Source organism: Bemisia tabaci, chromosome 7 (assembly GCF_918797505.1).
Source record: "Bemisia tabaci chromosome 7, PGI_BMITA_v3".
Lineage (NCBI taxonomy): Eukaryota > Metazoa > Arthropoda > Insecta > Hemiptera > Aleyrodidae > Bemisia > Bemisia tabaci.
In genome coordinates this window covers 10,903,662-10,918,969 of record NC_092799.1, presented here as the reverse complement: position 1 = coordinate 10,918,969, position 15,308 = coordinate 10,903,662, and the positions used below count along the sequence as shown (strand labels likewise).

Below are 15,308 nucleotides of genomic sequence, written 5' to 3'. Positions count from 1 at the left end.
GCTCTAATGAGAAATTTCTAAAAAAAATGATATATTTTTAACTGTATTTAAATTATTGAACTTTTTTGGGCTTGTCTTTCCTGCAAAATAGTGCGGACTCAGGACTATTTTACTTTCTTGTTACATAAATTTCGGGCCGCATTTTTCGGTGTTTTTTTTCCTTGTCGATACATTTGTATGTATTTTTTCTATTTCTTCTATTTCTCAGCAACCTGTTTTTTCTGGCCGCGCCAGTTCAAGAAAAGCGGTAAGAGATGACGCTAGTATCGCCGCCGGCGTATCAAGGATGACCATTTCCGGTGAGTATTGGTGAATCCAGCATATTGGCAACATTGTTTTTCTTCATTTCAACACATAGAAATATATCGATTCTTGGAGGGGCCAGGTGCTCCGACAAGAATCGATTACTTAACATAGGTTTAAATGGAGAGAATCCTGTGTTGCCAAGTTTCTGGATCCGCCTCTGCCGGTGAGTATTCCTCCAACTCCCAAAAGTCCTCTTGAAAATTCCAAAAAAATGATATCTCTCCGTTTTCCGGTGGGTAGATAAATAGCAACGAAAATTTTTCAATGAAACGAAGCCATAAACGTGTTTTGCGACTTTCTACATCGATACACATATTAGCAGCTCAAAACTATTGCTTGCTTGTCTGTATCCAAAAATCCCAGTGTAGATAGACCTCTCTTGTCTAAATGTGTCCAATTCTGGTTATGCGAATCTTTCCCGGGATGACAAATATTCAGGTATCTGGTAAACAATCAAATACTTGATGTTTTGCAGGCATTTTGTAGATGAAATAGCTTCGATTTTATTTTGGATTGCATTTTGCGAAAAGGAACCAGGAGCATTGCAATGTTGCTAAGATTGTGCAACTTCTTTTGTCTTGGAATAATACCTGATCATCCATTGACAGTTTCTATTTTACTCGCTAAAAACTGTAAATTTAAGACAAAAAATACCATCTCAAATTTCATAATTTTTCATGATTTCAGTAATTTTATTGCAAAGGATGAAAATGCACAATCATCGTTGCAATACTTCTGGCTCCTTTTTGCAAAATGTAATCCATTTTTCATCTCGGTCCTATGAATTTTGAGGTAAAAGAATAAAAGAGGAGCATAAATGATCTTTTATACAATCTTAAATCTGAAGCACATTTTTGCCACGAAGGAAGTGATAAATTAAAAATAGTTCCTCAAATCTTCGTCAAATTTTTTTACGATGTGAATTTTCGTGAGTATGCTCCAAATAATCTAGGCAAAATTCATGGCTTGTTTTATGATGGATCATCTTTTGGTTTCCTCTAAAACAAAAATTAATAAATAAATATGTTTGAATCGTGTTTTATGTGAAATTTTATAGAGGGAACATATCGTCGCTCTTCTGGCGTCAGGGCGTATCCTTGATTCCACATGAGCCCCGGAAAGTATAGATTTATACGGAGAGCAGGGCTAACGTGGAAATCGAGATACGCACTTACGTCAGAGGCCCGACGATATATGGATTACATTTTGCAATAAAGAACCAGTATTTCTGACCCATTTTAGAAGTAACATACATGCCATTGGTTTTCCTTTGCAGATATGTGCTTTTATGGGAGAGCCAGAGATAGTAGTTCCTTCTTGCAAAATGTAAGCCATATCAGATTTCTCAAATTTGTATCTTGTCTAGTGGTCCAAAATAAACCACTAGACAAGATACGTATTTAAGAATTCTAATACATGTGTCTTACCCCGAACTTCACGCAGAACAAGATTCGCGCGATGAAAATTACGGAAACTTACACCTAACGAAAATATTGACATTTCTATTTCGCATTGGTTACGGGGACTTTGAACTGCCCGCTCACAAGAAACTCAAGGCTCTACGTGAGTCAAATCGCGCATTACAACGGTTTCAGCAAGCCCCTCAATCAAGCAATGTTCATTTCCCACCTTGTGTTGTTCAAAATATGAGGAATTTGCTATATCTGAGCCAAAGCGTCAAGATTGAGGTTGCCAGATTTTTATATCGCAGAGACTGTCATGATAGTGTTTAGCGCGCGATGTGAATCACGGAGAGCATTGAGTTTTAATGAGCGGGTAGTTTGAATTTACGCATAAGGAATTATTAAATATCTTCGTAAGGACTTGATTTCGGTAATTTTCGTTGTAAGCATCGTGTTTTACGTGAAGTTTTGATCAATAATCATGTATCAGAATGCTGCGAGCTGATTGTTGAAATCGGTAGACAAAGCGATAGACAAATAAGACTAAAAGGATATGAAAGGATCCTGTTGGTGAAAGCGGGTGGTTGCAATGGACAAAGGAGGTGGGTAATAGATTAACTATCGGCAACCCACAAGAAATCCTTAAGTTAACCCATCATTTTCGTCCTTAGTCTACAAGAGTCACTCATTTCAACCAATAGGATCGCTCCATACTCCTTATATCTTCCTTGTCTACAGCTTTGTCTATCAATTTCAACAATCAGCCCTCTGAAATTCGTAGCTTGTCTAGTGGTCCATTCAGCCACAAATTGTGATTCTTTTCTTTCTTTGGTGCGCTCATTTATTTTGTACGGTTGTCTATTGTGAAGACACTACCAGCGGTGGAAATGACGATAACGGGAACGGGAACGGGATTCCGATTGGTCGAGGAGCTTTGCGCGGGAAAAGGATCGTCGAGGGAGCTCTCGTTCCCGCGGAGCTTATGCAGACGAGGAACCCAAGTCTTCGTTCTAAAAAGGGTGAGCCACTCAGCCTTTTAAGCGCTCGCCTACTAGTTAGAGTCCCTTTACACTGGGAGTCAAGACAATATGAATCCATTTCTGATTTGTTCCCGTATTTTAGGCCTCCACAGTGTCACAAACGGGAATAAAGATTACATTTTCACCGATTGCAAAGATTATAGTGTAGAATGGATCGGGGAACAACGAGGTCGACAAGGAACAAACGGAATGAGAGAAGGAACGGAGAAAGGAATTTGAGAATGAACCGATCAAAGATTACGAAAAACTGTCACTTTGTGTAATCTTGATTCCCGGTTGTGACTCCATGAGAGGGTGTTGTCTTGACTCTCAGTTTAAAGGGACTCCACTACTAGTGAGCTCTCTACATATTTTTTCCCCATCAATTTAAATGAGAATAATCAATGCAGAGTGTGCTAACATTTCAAAATCATGAGTTAAAAACCGCTGACTATGCGAGTATAAATATCAAAGCCGAACAGAGCGGAGCGGCGTGCTGCCAGCGCGAGAGGCTCACTGGCGCCTACAAATTTAAGTGGATACTTCACGTATTGCACAATGCTTGAAGTATCCACTTAGGTTTGTAGGCGCCAATGCGCGTTTCGCGCTGGCCGCCCGCCCGCCGTGCGGCGGCGCCCTGAAGCAACTATTTCACAACAGAGGTGTAGCATAGTATTGTACAAAATTGAACAAATTAAGAATGACAGGCATCCTTTAAAAGTGCAGATCTTTCCTCGCAAAAAAAATCAAGATACTTATCGTACACAGGAAAAATATAGGAGCCTTTAGCTGAGGCAAATATAGAGGTTTATCCGGTTCAGGTATAACAAGGTGGGAATTACTACTTGAATGATAACTAAGTCCTGTTACACCAAAGAGGTGTAGAGAGTTTTAGTGAATTTTGTCTCATGGAATTGACGCTCCCTCATTTTTACCAAAACTCTCAACTATGTATTATTCTCCGTTGGACCAAACAAACAAAACAAAACAAAAAACAAGCAAACTCTCATTCTTCCAAGACATTATATATTTTCATCCAAAAACGTCGTGAGCAATTGTCGTTTGTATTTACACGTGGGCCAATTAACTTTGGGTCTCAACTGGCACGTGGACCAAAACTCCCGTGCCGAAAAAACGCGTGGACGTAAATCACTGGAAAAAACAGGTGCGCAGACAAAAAATCGTTGACAAAACGTCCTATAACCCATGGCACCCTATGGCGAAAAGAAAGATCAAACTGATTTTTTTGTGCTAAAAAAGTACAATTTGGGAGCGAATTCTTTACAGAATATGCATTGGGACCAGTTTTACTTGAAATAATTAATATCTCAATTTTTTCAAAAACTGCACTTACGCGTCTTGTCCTCCAAGCCCCTCAAATGTCTTCAACGTGGAGGATGGACAATACTGGCAGAATTATACCGATGAGCTCCCATATTCTCACAAGTTATGTACTGAAATTATTTTAGCTCTTTGAAAAGAATGAATTAATTGACTATAATGCCTTATTAATTTTACTATTTTCGTCGTTTTCCGCACGAAAGATTGTAACTAAATTTCAACGCTGCAAAATTTCTACGGGTGAATTTTACTTGCACAGGTAGACCGTTGAGCATTTCTGAATCACAATTTTACAGATTTTTATTTTGGTCATGCACAAAAATCGGACAAATTCAAGGCAATCATTGGGCAGTCATATTCCTCCGCAAAAAACTGGATTGTCCGAGTTAATTTCGCAGCCCTGGAAGGGAGTTGCGTTCTTTTGTATCAGAGACAACCACGGGAAAAAAGTGTCGGGGGTTATCCCCTAAAATTGTGGTGCTAGTGCTACCCCAATTTATTGGATGATTTGGATATTTTCAATTAATTGTAGTTGTACCGCAACATATTAGTCAATAACTTAATTTACTGGGGCACTACTTCAATTGAATGGAAATGCCCATATCATCCAACAACCGCTACCTTTTTTTTCTCATGACGTTTTATTGAAATCTATCGCAGGAACCTCTGGTGCTTACGTGAAACTGTGCGCCAATTACTTCCGGCTTAAAAGTGTCACGAACTGGTGTCTGTATCATTACAACGTCTCGTTCAATCCTTCCACCGAGGACCGCGTCTTTGTCAAGAAACAACTTATCCGAGACAGACTCCGGGAACTGACGCAGGGCACTGGCTTCCTTTTCGATGGGAACAGTCTTTTCCTCAGCGTAAAACTTCCTCAAGACGTAAGTTCAGTTTTCATATCCAATGCTGAATATAATTTGTCACGGGTTCTCGGCGTTGAACCACATGACGTAGTACGCGCTGAAGTCTGTAATGATCGAGAGACTTGAACGCGGGGATAACAAAGTGAGCGAGTAGAAACGTATTCTGCCGTGCTGAGAAGAACGCCGTATGAACATTTGTGAGTTGTAAATTTCTCTGGATAAAACATGTAATTTTGAGGAAAGTTATTCATACTTTTCCTCGAAATTTTCAGACACTTTAGATTGAATTGCGAGAAAAATTTTCGGAAAAATATGAAGAAAAATACTCACAATTTTCCCACTACATTGGTTTTGTATCGGAGGAAATCTGGCAACGCTTGAAGGCTCATACGGCGTTCTTCCTTATCACGGCAGCGTGGATCTTCATTACTCTATGACTGAGCGTGACAAGGGGTGGGATGGTGTCAAGGTCAGCGTAAACGTAACAGTACGTACGTACACGCTGCATTCCAACTTTTTTCCTCTTCTCCTTTTAAGTCGTAAGTCGTAGCTCATTGCATAACACGCGTCTTAACACGTTTTTTTAACTTTTTTTTTTATATTCAAAATAGGAGAGAAAAAAAATAATAATAGCGTGTTATGGTGTGTAAAATTCCTTATCCCCTTGGATTTACTCAGACACAAAATGCGATTCAATTGTTGAAAAATGTATTCGGACGCTTGGAGGACAAGGCGCATAAGTGCAGTTTTTGAAAAAAAATCAGATTTCAATGATTCCAAGTAAAACTAGTCTTAATGCATATTCTGTGAAAAATTCCCACCCAAATTTCAATTTTTAAGCATCAGTCAGTCAGAGCTTTCTTCCATGTAATTTTGAAACTTCAAACACGTATTTCTCGAAATAGCAAAAACTGCACCTATGCGCAGTGTCCTCTAAGCCCTTCATGTAAGTATGTTTTGCACTTGACTCAGTCGTTAGCTACCATAAAGATAGTGCCAATCTCCCAGATATATAATCTCCCCAATTTAACAAACAAAATTAATATAGTTGGCTTGGTCTGTAAAATCCTAAAGGGTCTTCTTGTCTTTTGTCTTTTGATAAACAGCTGGAAACTAAATATTTGCCTAATTATTAATCTAAATTTAAATTGTATACTTATATAATCATTTTATTTTATTAGTTTTAATTTTTTTCCAATTAAATATCAAAATAATTCAACTTAAAATTTAAACTTAAACCTCTATATTTTTACCTACGTATTTCTACGCTGAACTTGCTATATGAATTTAAAAATGCTGCACATTCGATACGCTGCTTCATATAAATTATGTTCTTGTTTCTCTTTTCCACGCAACAACATCACGCACCCACGAACCACGATCAATCCACTTTGTTATAGACCATGGAATTTGTCGCTGTGCGTAGTTACGACGAAGCTCAATTCCAAGTCACGATCCAGTTCACAAACGACCTGCAACCGTCCGATTATCATTATCTCCAGGTCTTCGGTATTCTTGTCAGGAAGTGTCTGGGGTCTCTAAACCTCCAGTTGATCGGAAGGAACTACTTTGATAAGGTCGCCAAGGTAAGAGCAAAGTTTTTCAACGCTGTCAATTAAACTGTAAGTCATCACTCGTCAGTGTGACAAACCACTCCACTGAAAAACAATATAGTAGATTTTGCAAAACTTGGACGAAGTGAAATCAGTATGGTAATACATCCGGGACTGTATGGTAGTATTTACTATACTATGGTAAGTATCAACAGAATTCTGGTGAATATGGTGAAATGGTGCGAGCTGGCGTTTGATTTACCTTAAATCTTGCTTGCCAATTGAAAATACGCCAAGAATAGAATAAGAAAATTTCAATATTGATGCTAAACGTCAAGAAAAGATCGAATGACGCTTATTGTCGCATTAATTTTAACCTGGCTTCCCCTACACGTACCACAGGACAACAGACATAATTGTTAATTTTCGAAGCACTGAGAATCTCTACCTAATTTAAAAGCCACATTTCATCTCTAGATAGTTAAACGTCGTAAAAAAATCAGCGGGGCAGTTTCAATATACTAAATTGTATCAACGTTTCTTCCATAACCGTCAAACTTTATGAAATTCAGTACCTATGTAACTCAGAGACATAATCGACTAGTTATATCAAAGTGATAATCAGGGAATTTCATTCTCTTCAAACTGATATGAAAGTAAGAAATGAGATAAAACCGACTTGCATAAGTGAGAACATCAACAAGAGTAACAGAGACGGATGCGCTGGTATATCGATGGCAAAAGTACGAAACCACGGATCCCCATTGAGATATTTCAAAATCCTCACTCTTTTTTCATTTTTTTCGAAGAGGAACGGGCAGCTCATAGCTTGAAATGTATATAGAATATTCTACTAATACATAGGAAAAACCAAGGGAATTTCAAAAAATTAAAATGACTAATTCTCCACAAAAAAAGCCGCGCTTATCCAACACCTCGTGTTGGATTTTCCTGCTTGTTCAGGGCCGATTAGGGGGGTGGCCACATGGGCCGCGGCCCATGGCGGCAAAATGTAGGGGGCGGCAAATTTTGCAATCTTTTTGAATGTAGGTATCAAAAAAAGAGAGAAAAAAATCGGATTCAGAAAATAAATTACAAACGAGAAAAGGCGACAAAATCTCTCATTGCCTGAGAGTGAAAGTATAGTAATTTGTAATTTTGTCGTCTTTCGGTGATGCAAGAGACAAAACCTTGAATTAGTCGAGTTCAGAGAGAAACAAAACACGCAATTTGACCTGGAACGGAGCGGTGCGGCGGTCGGCATGAAACGCATAGCGCCTGCAAGACTGCATGAATACTTCACGCATTGCGCCAAACAGTGTGGTCAGCAGCGGTCGGCCTGAAACGCATAGCGCCTACAAGACTGCATGAGTAAACGCGTCTCATACACCCCTCCCCCACCGGCATGTTCACTTGACGGTTTTTATAAATCGTATTCGACAGATCACACAGGTGAGATTATATTGATATCGATTGGTTCAATATGTAACCACAGCCTCAAAAGTCAATTTAGAAATCTGAGGTAACGGGTCTTATGTGATCGAATTTTTATTCTCTCCGGTGCCAAATGACAATGAAAAGTGAAATTGTTGGGAATTTTATCATTTTCAGCCTTTCCAAATTATATCCTAAAATTTTTGTCTGAGAGAATGTTCTATTGTTTTGAACCAAACGATACATCGAACCACTGTCGTAATACGATCTAATGATGTTTCAAAATGAATGAGAAGGGGGCGGAAAAATATAGTCGGCCCATGGGCGGCAAATAGGTAAATCCGGCCCTGTGCTTGTTTCTCATTTACGAAATGTAATTGGCGTTTAGCAACATAAATAATAAAATCAGATTGACTGATATAATATTTTTTTACTTTTATGATTTCTAGACTTTTCGAGATTTATGATCCTCACAGATTTTTCTTTAACCTAAATCTTAACTGATTCCCTATTTTCTTAATCTTATTATTAAGAATTTCTGAGTTCTGGTGTTTAAATTCTTTTATTGTAAATTCTTTTATTCTAAATCTCATCATTCTTCGTGAAAAATTGAACCAGGTTTACAAGTACCTAGATGTGAATTGTTTTTCTCTTATTCCAGAGTGATATTCCTCGTTTCAATTTATCTTTATGGCCTGGATACATAACGAGCATCCGTCAACACGAGGAGGATATATTGATGTGCGCGGAAATCACCACGAAAGTAATGCGACAAGACACCGCACTGGAGTTGGCACGATCGTGCCGTGGAACCAGCGGTGGAAACGTAAGAACTCCTTTTTAATGAGCTATTTTAAAACGGTGCTCTTCGCGCTGAGTACAGCAGATTTACCCTTCTTAATCCATGGTATAACTAGAGTCCCTTTATTCTAAGAGTCAAGACAATTTGAATCCATTTCTGATTGGTTCCCGTATTTTAGGCCTCCACAGTGTCACAAACGGGAATAAAGATTACATTTTCACCAATTGCAAAGATTATAATCTGGAATGGACCAGGGAATTACGGCTTCGGCAAGGAACAAACGGAATGAGAGGAGGAACGGAGAAAGGCATTTGAGAATGGGCCGATCGAAGATTACGAAAAACGTTCAATTTCTGTAATCTTTATTCCCGTTTGTGACATCCATGAGCCGAATTGTCTTGACTCTCAGTATAAAGGGACTCTAGGTATAACTACCTCACCTTTTTTTTACATCACTGTAGGTAAGGCACATTCTGCCTTGCTACGTCACATATCGACGGTGTCAGTCGGCAATCACATAACTCGTTTGCGGTGTCTGATAATCTCCGCCTTCATGTTATTTTTTTAAAGGAGAACAAATTGACATCATTCCTTGAAGTTTTTGCAGAGTTTTCTTCGCACAGAGAAGAAAAATCACGGCAGTCTTAATGAGTAGCCGTTGAGCAGTTTTCCGTTTAAAAAATAAAGTATGACAGGAAGTCTGCGACGTCGCAAACCGAGTTATGTGATTGCCGACTTACACCGTCGATATTCTCTGTTGGCACATATTTTTTTCCCATCAATTTGAATGAGAGTAGATTTCTTTGTAGATTCTAGATTTCTTCTATTTCTATTTCTATTAAATTTCTATGTAGAATGTGCAAACATTGAAAAATCATGAGTTGAAAAGCGCTGACTGCGAGTTTAAATATTACAGCCAAACAGAGCGGAGCGGCGCGCGGCGTGCTACTAGTGCGAGAGGCTCACTGGCGCCTACAAACCTATAGGGATACTTCAAGCATTGTGCAATGTTTGAAGTATCCACTTGGGTTTGTAGGCGCCAATGCGCATTTTGCGCTGGCCGCCAGCTCGCCGTGCCGAGAAGGAAGTCTATCTGCAGAAGAGGTAAACGCATCTGACTGCCTCCACCGTTCAACAGAGTCTTGAGTGGTTTTTGTTGGTGCTCTTTCCTGTAACTGCCGCGAGAACTTCTTTAATCGATCTCTTCTCGTTTTCCTATCTCACTGATACGCAGTCATGATATGTATTTAGCAGAGCTTCCAACAGTCGCATTTTTTTCCTTATACATAACTCTTGATGCAGATAGGATATTTTGTTCATATGCGTCTAACTATTTTGAATAAACGAATATAAGACATTTTAAGTGACTTTCTCGTTGTTATAATTAGTTCCAGGATGCGTTCAAAAAAGCGATCATTGGCACTTCGGTTATGACCAGGTACAATGATAGGAATTACCGCGTCGATGACGTAGATTTCTCAATGAACCCGCTCAGCGAGTTTGACACAAAGGAAGGAGGGAAAGTCAAATACGTGGATTATTACAAGAATGTGAGTATCTTGATTTAAAGGGTATGGTATACCCAATAAGTATCGTGGGTCTAAAATCTTCCTGGTATTTGTGATTTGCATAAATCCTTGGCTGATCAGTGTTTATATATCCGGGCCCGGGCTTATCAGCACCCTGATGGTTTTTATAAGCAACATATCAATAGCCAAAGTGCCAAACCACTTATATCTCTAAATATCTCTGACCATAAGAAAGATTCAACCAGAATCCACCCGACTAAATTGTAAACTGTCTATAATCCATCCTCATATTATAATTTTTTTTAAAACGAAAACGAAACCTCATAACGCCCTGAAACTCTATGCTTTTTCCTCGATAATGAAGAATATGCTGACATTTCTGGGTAAAATATATCGATGGCCAACATATCTTCTTTGTCCGCTCATATGTTGACTCCTGAACGAGTACCTACTAGTAACTCCAAAGGAGATAGCAATAAGTATGTTCAACACAGATCAAATAGAATTTAGATTGTACAAATGATGTCATTTTATTGTTGCACTTGAGCAAGGTTAATTGTAAAAAAATGTGTTGAAATTATATTTTTTGAGGTACAAACCACATTTGACACGTACCATAAGCTAATACTCAGCTTCTGTATGTACTCAATTGGAAAAATAAAATAAATAAAAATTTGAAAGGATAACATGATGTGAGGGGCTTCGAGGACAAGACGCATAAGTGTAGTTTTTGAAAAAATTGAGATATTAATGATTTGAATTAAAACTAGAATTAATAATGCATATTCTGTGAAAAACTCGCTCTCAAATTTCTATTTTTAAGCATGAATAAGTCAGTTTGAAAGTTCTTTCCGCCATAAGGATCCATGCAATTTCGAAACTTCAAACTCCGCATTTCTTGAAATAGCAAAATCTGCACTTATGTGCCTTCTCTTCCAAGTTCCTCATGTGCGGTGCTATAATTCATACATTGTCTGTGGCCTATTCTTTTCTGCGCTCACATGTCATCTCTTCTCGTTTCAGAAATACAATGTAGTAATCAAGGATCTGAAGCAACCTCTATTAGTCTCCAAGAGCAAAGCACGGGAAATCCGAGCTGGGCAGAGGGACTTCGTCTACCTGGTGCCAGAACTTTGTCTGATGACTGGTCTCACCGATGAGATGGTCTCCAACATTCAGCTGATGAAAGCCGTCGCTGAAATCACACGAGTGGGCCCGGGCGAGAGAATCGACCGGCTCATGAAACTCAACGAGCGATTCCGATCTGTCCCGCAGGTGAGAAAACCTCATCAGTATCTTCATCAATGTGCGTATCGAAATTTCTTTTTGACAGTGGCGTGGCGTGAATTGCGATGTATCGATTGTTCTACCATTTAAACCTATGGTAAAGAATCGATTATTAAGGTGTTCGCTGCGAACACCCTGTTTATCGATCCTTTTCCATAGGTTTAAATGGCAGAGCAATCGATATATCGCAAAGCGCGCCAAGCCAATGCTTTTTGAAGTTGGTCTGTGAAGACTCTACAAATCTTGCTCATGTTTCTAATTTTTTTTCGATTTTGAGGACGGGCAACGTAGTATTATAGTTCGACGGTGTAAGTCGGCAATCACATAACTCCGTTTGCAACTTCGAAGACTTCCTGTCATACTTTATCTTTTAAACGGGCAACTACTCGACGGCAAGTCTTTAAAACTGCCGTGATTTTTCTTCTCTGTGTGAAGAAAATCCTGCATAAAATTTAAGCAATGATGTCAATATTTTCTTTTTTTTTAAAAAAAATAACATCGAGGCGGAGATTTTCCGACACCGCAAACGAGATACGTGATTGCGGACTTCCGCTGTCGATTTGTCGAAAGCAATTAGTCAAATCAGACATTTTATCAAATGCCTAGGCCGGTCGTCAAATTTTGACAGTTTATGGAATTCTGTAAATGTATGGCGAGGAGTTCACATGTTTTCAATATTTTGGGAAAATTATAACTCTCCAAATCTGTGAACTCTCTTTGTCCCTTCGGTTTTACATGCCTTTAGTATACATTTAAATGCGAAAATTTTCAAAATTATATGTTTTATGGCGTGCTGAATATTCCATGATAAATGTGCATTCAGGATCTTGAAATCGTTTAAAATACTATTGTATGCTGCATATTTTTACAGAGAATTCTTTCTTACAGGAGCAACGAATTATTTTGTCTTAAATTAGGGTAAAACATCAAAATTTCAATCTAAGTAAGAATATTTGACTACTTGCCCAGGCATTTGACGAAATTCCTGATTTGACGACTTGCTATCGACATATTTAAACAATCAAAAATATATTTTTCGGAAAATTGGCAATGTTGTGATAGGAGACTCTGGAATCAAGTTGAGGTATGAGAGAAACAAGTGAGGCTCCCTCAATTTGTATCGCATGTGACGAACACCATACGAATTTAATTATTACGCCGGGATGCAACTATTGCAACTATTCGGGCTCCGCGGATGCCCGTGTTGCATACGCACGGGGGTGAAGGCGTTTTGACTATCCAGGCACTTTTTGCTTCACCCACGGCGCGGCGGTAAGTTAGGATCCAAAATGAAAGAGTGATTTCATTGCTCGTAGATATCTCTTAGTTACGAATAGTTGCTCTATAAATCGTGCTCAAGCACACTTGTGAGGGGGGGAGGAGAAGAGAGAGAGAGAAAACAAGTTGACAATCAAAACACAACATGTTTTGAGGTGGCGCATTGCCGGGAAAACTACCTCGTCGTGTTGCTAAGTTATGGAACAGAAATCAGCGATTATTTTGTAATGATACGACAGATGTATTAATGTCTGAGGATCATATAAGTGCTATTGCAGCCTAAGGTTAAGGAACATGTATCAGAATGCTGAATTTTGTACCTTGTCTAGTGGTCCATCGTTCAATGGTAGGCAGTAACAATGCAATTTGACGCTGGCAAATAATCTTCATTTCCGCTTCTGGGGTCTGAAATTATGCGTCTTTCGAATATCACCAATCCTCTGAATATAATTTTCCGCTGTTGTTTCTCCTCTAAAAGTTTCGGGATTGTATGATGGTAGGTGGTAGCGGATTTGAAACAATGGAATCTATCGCTGGACAGCAAGCTGGTTCAATTCGAGGGTCGCATCCTCCCGGCGTTCAAGATCGAGGCGGGCAACAAACTGACCTACCCGAGCGGAGAGCACGTGGACTGGACCAAGGAACTCCGCTCCAACGCCCAGTATTGCTCCAGAGATCTCCGCAATTGGGTCGTTCTCGTCCCGGATAGAATCTCTCAAAATGCCCAGACCTTTGTCGGCCTCGTCGTTAAAGCTGCCGCCGGCATGAAAATGAAGTTCGCGCCTCCTAGACTGTAAGTTTCTTTCCACATCCATACAGCGGGCCGATTATTGAAACTGATAGACAAAGCTATAGACAAAAACGACAAAAAGGATTTGGAGGGATCCTATTGGTGGAAACGAGTGGTTGCAATGGACAAAGGAGGTAGGTAATAGACTATAACGGCAACCCACGAGAGACCCGACAGTTAGTCTATCATTTTCCCCCTTAGTCTATGAGAACCAACTATGTCAACCAATAGGATCGCTCCATACTCCCTATGTCATCTTTGTCTATCGCTTTGTCTATCAGTTTCAATAATCGCCCCGCTGCTGTGCTAATGGCCTGGTTACACGCTCAAATTTCCGTCAAATTCCGATCAAAATGATGACCAAGATGGCGGTCGAGAGATATCTAAATCGATTAGTAAAATTGATTAAAACAGCGTGTTGATTGCAACAAGCATGAAATAAGCATGAAATAAGCACGATTGTGTGGAAATCAGATGAGGGATGTGCCCCACAGCTCCATCACCTACCATCAAATTTTTGCAGGCCGCAGAAATTTGATGGTAGATGGTGCGCACCAGTCACCATTTGATTGGAAATTGATGGAAATTTGAGCGTGTAACCAGCACACAAGGAAGAACGCCGTATGAATCTTTAGGCGTTGCCAAATTTCCTTTGGTAAATCACGAATTTTTCGGAAAATTTGTAAATACTTTTCTTCCAATTTTTCAGATGATTTTGTTTGCAATTCTTTGCAGCTCTTGAAAATTTATCGGAAAAATATGAATGACTTCCCTAAGAAATAAACATGTTGTCAATGAAAATTTGGCAACTCTCAAATGTTCATACGGCGTTTTTCCTCAGCGCGGCAGCATAGCCAAAGTGCAAGACCGCGTATCTCCATTGCAGAGTTTTAAGATTTCTGCTCCGATATTATTTTTTCCAAGAGAAACGAGTCAACTTTAGAGCTTGACATTTAAATAGGATATTCTGCTAACAGAGAAGGAAAATCAAGGAAATTTTCAAGAAATCACGCTGATTAGTTTCATCATTTAAGGGAAACAGGAAGTACGATAAGAAGCTGACTCCTACGATTTGATTCGCGTGGACTCTCGTTTTTCCAGTGGCGGGAAATTCAAATTTTTCCGTAACCAGTACTAAATTAAAACGTTAATATCTCGGTAAGGAATTAATTTCTGTGATAATCTTTGTACGAATCATTGTCCATTTGAAATTTTGGGCTGCGATAGGATTGCGCGAATGCCCCCTTTTTTACCTTTTTGGAGAATATTCTGGTACGGAAAACTCACATGTTTGCTCGAATATTCAATATTCAACGAGGAAGCATTAATGGAGCCTTGGAAGTCTGTGGTAAATAACTACGTCGCGGAAGAATGTTCATTCTCTCCTTACTTACAGGCATGTCTCTCTTCGATGGATAGACCTCGCAACACGAATGGCCCAGAGAGCTTTCAAACACATTAAAAAAGTGAACAAGGGGCCTGTTGTCGCTACGCGGCCGCCAACCACTGAAATAAACCAAGCGTAAAAAATCGTGACACATCAATATTCAAGTTTTTTAAGAGATGAATGGATTCAAAACCCGACAGATGCACCCGAAAGAAAGCGTACATTTATCTCTGATTGCAACGTTGTACACTAATTTTATGTTTTATTTTCAATGAATGTTTTTAAATATCACACAGTTTTTCTGAAAAATCTC

General features: G+C 39.2%; 1 protein-coding gene across 2 annotated transcripts in view; it reads left to right on the top strand.

The window, feature by feature from the left end:
* LOC109035364 (piwi-like protein Siwi) overlaps positions 1–15,308 on the top strand; it is a 53,455-nt gene that overhangs the window by 2,762 nt on the left and 35,385 nt on the right. For both annotated transcript variants that reach the window (XM_019048964.2, XM_019048965.2), the window contains exons 3-10: positions 209–299; positions 2,579–2,728; positions 4,730–4,953; positions 6,336–6,521; positions 8,584–8,748; positions 10,113–10,274; positions 11,277–11,528; positions 13,319–13,611. In XM_019048964.2, coding sequence (XP_018904509.2) covers positions 209–299; positions 2,579–2,728; positions 4,730–4,953; positions 6,336–6,521; positions 8,584–8,748; positions 10,113–10,274; positions 11,277–11,528; positions 13,319–13,611 — 1,523 coding nt within the window. The remainder of the gene's footprint in view (positions 1–208; positions 300–2,578; positions 2,729–4,729; positions 4,954–6,335; positions 6,522–8,583; positions 8,749–10,112; positions 10,275–11,276; positions 11,529–13,318; positions 13,612–15,308) is intronic.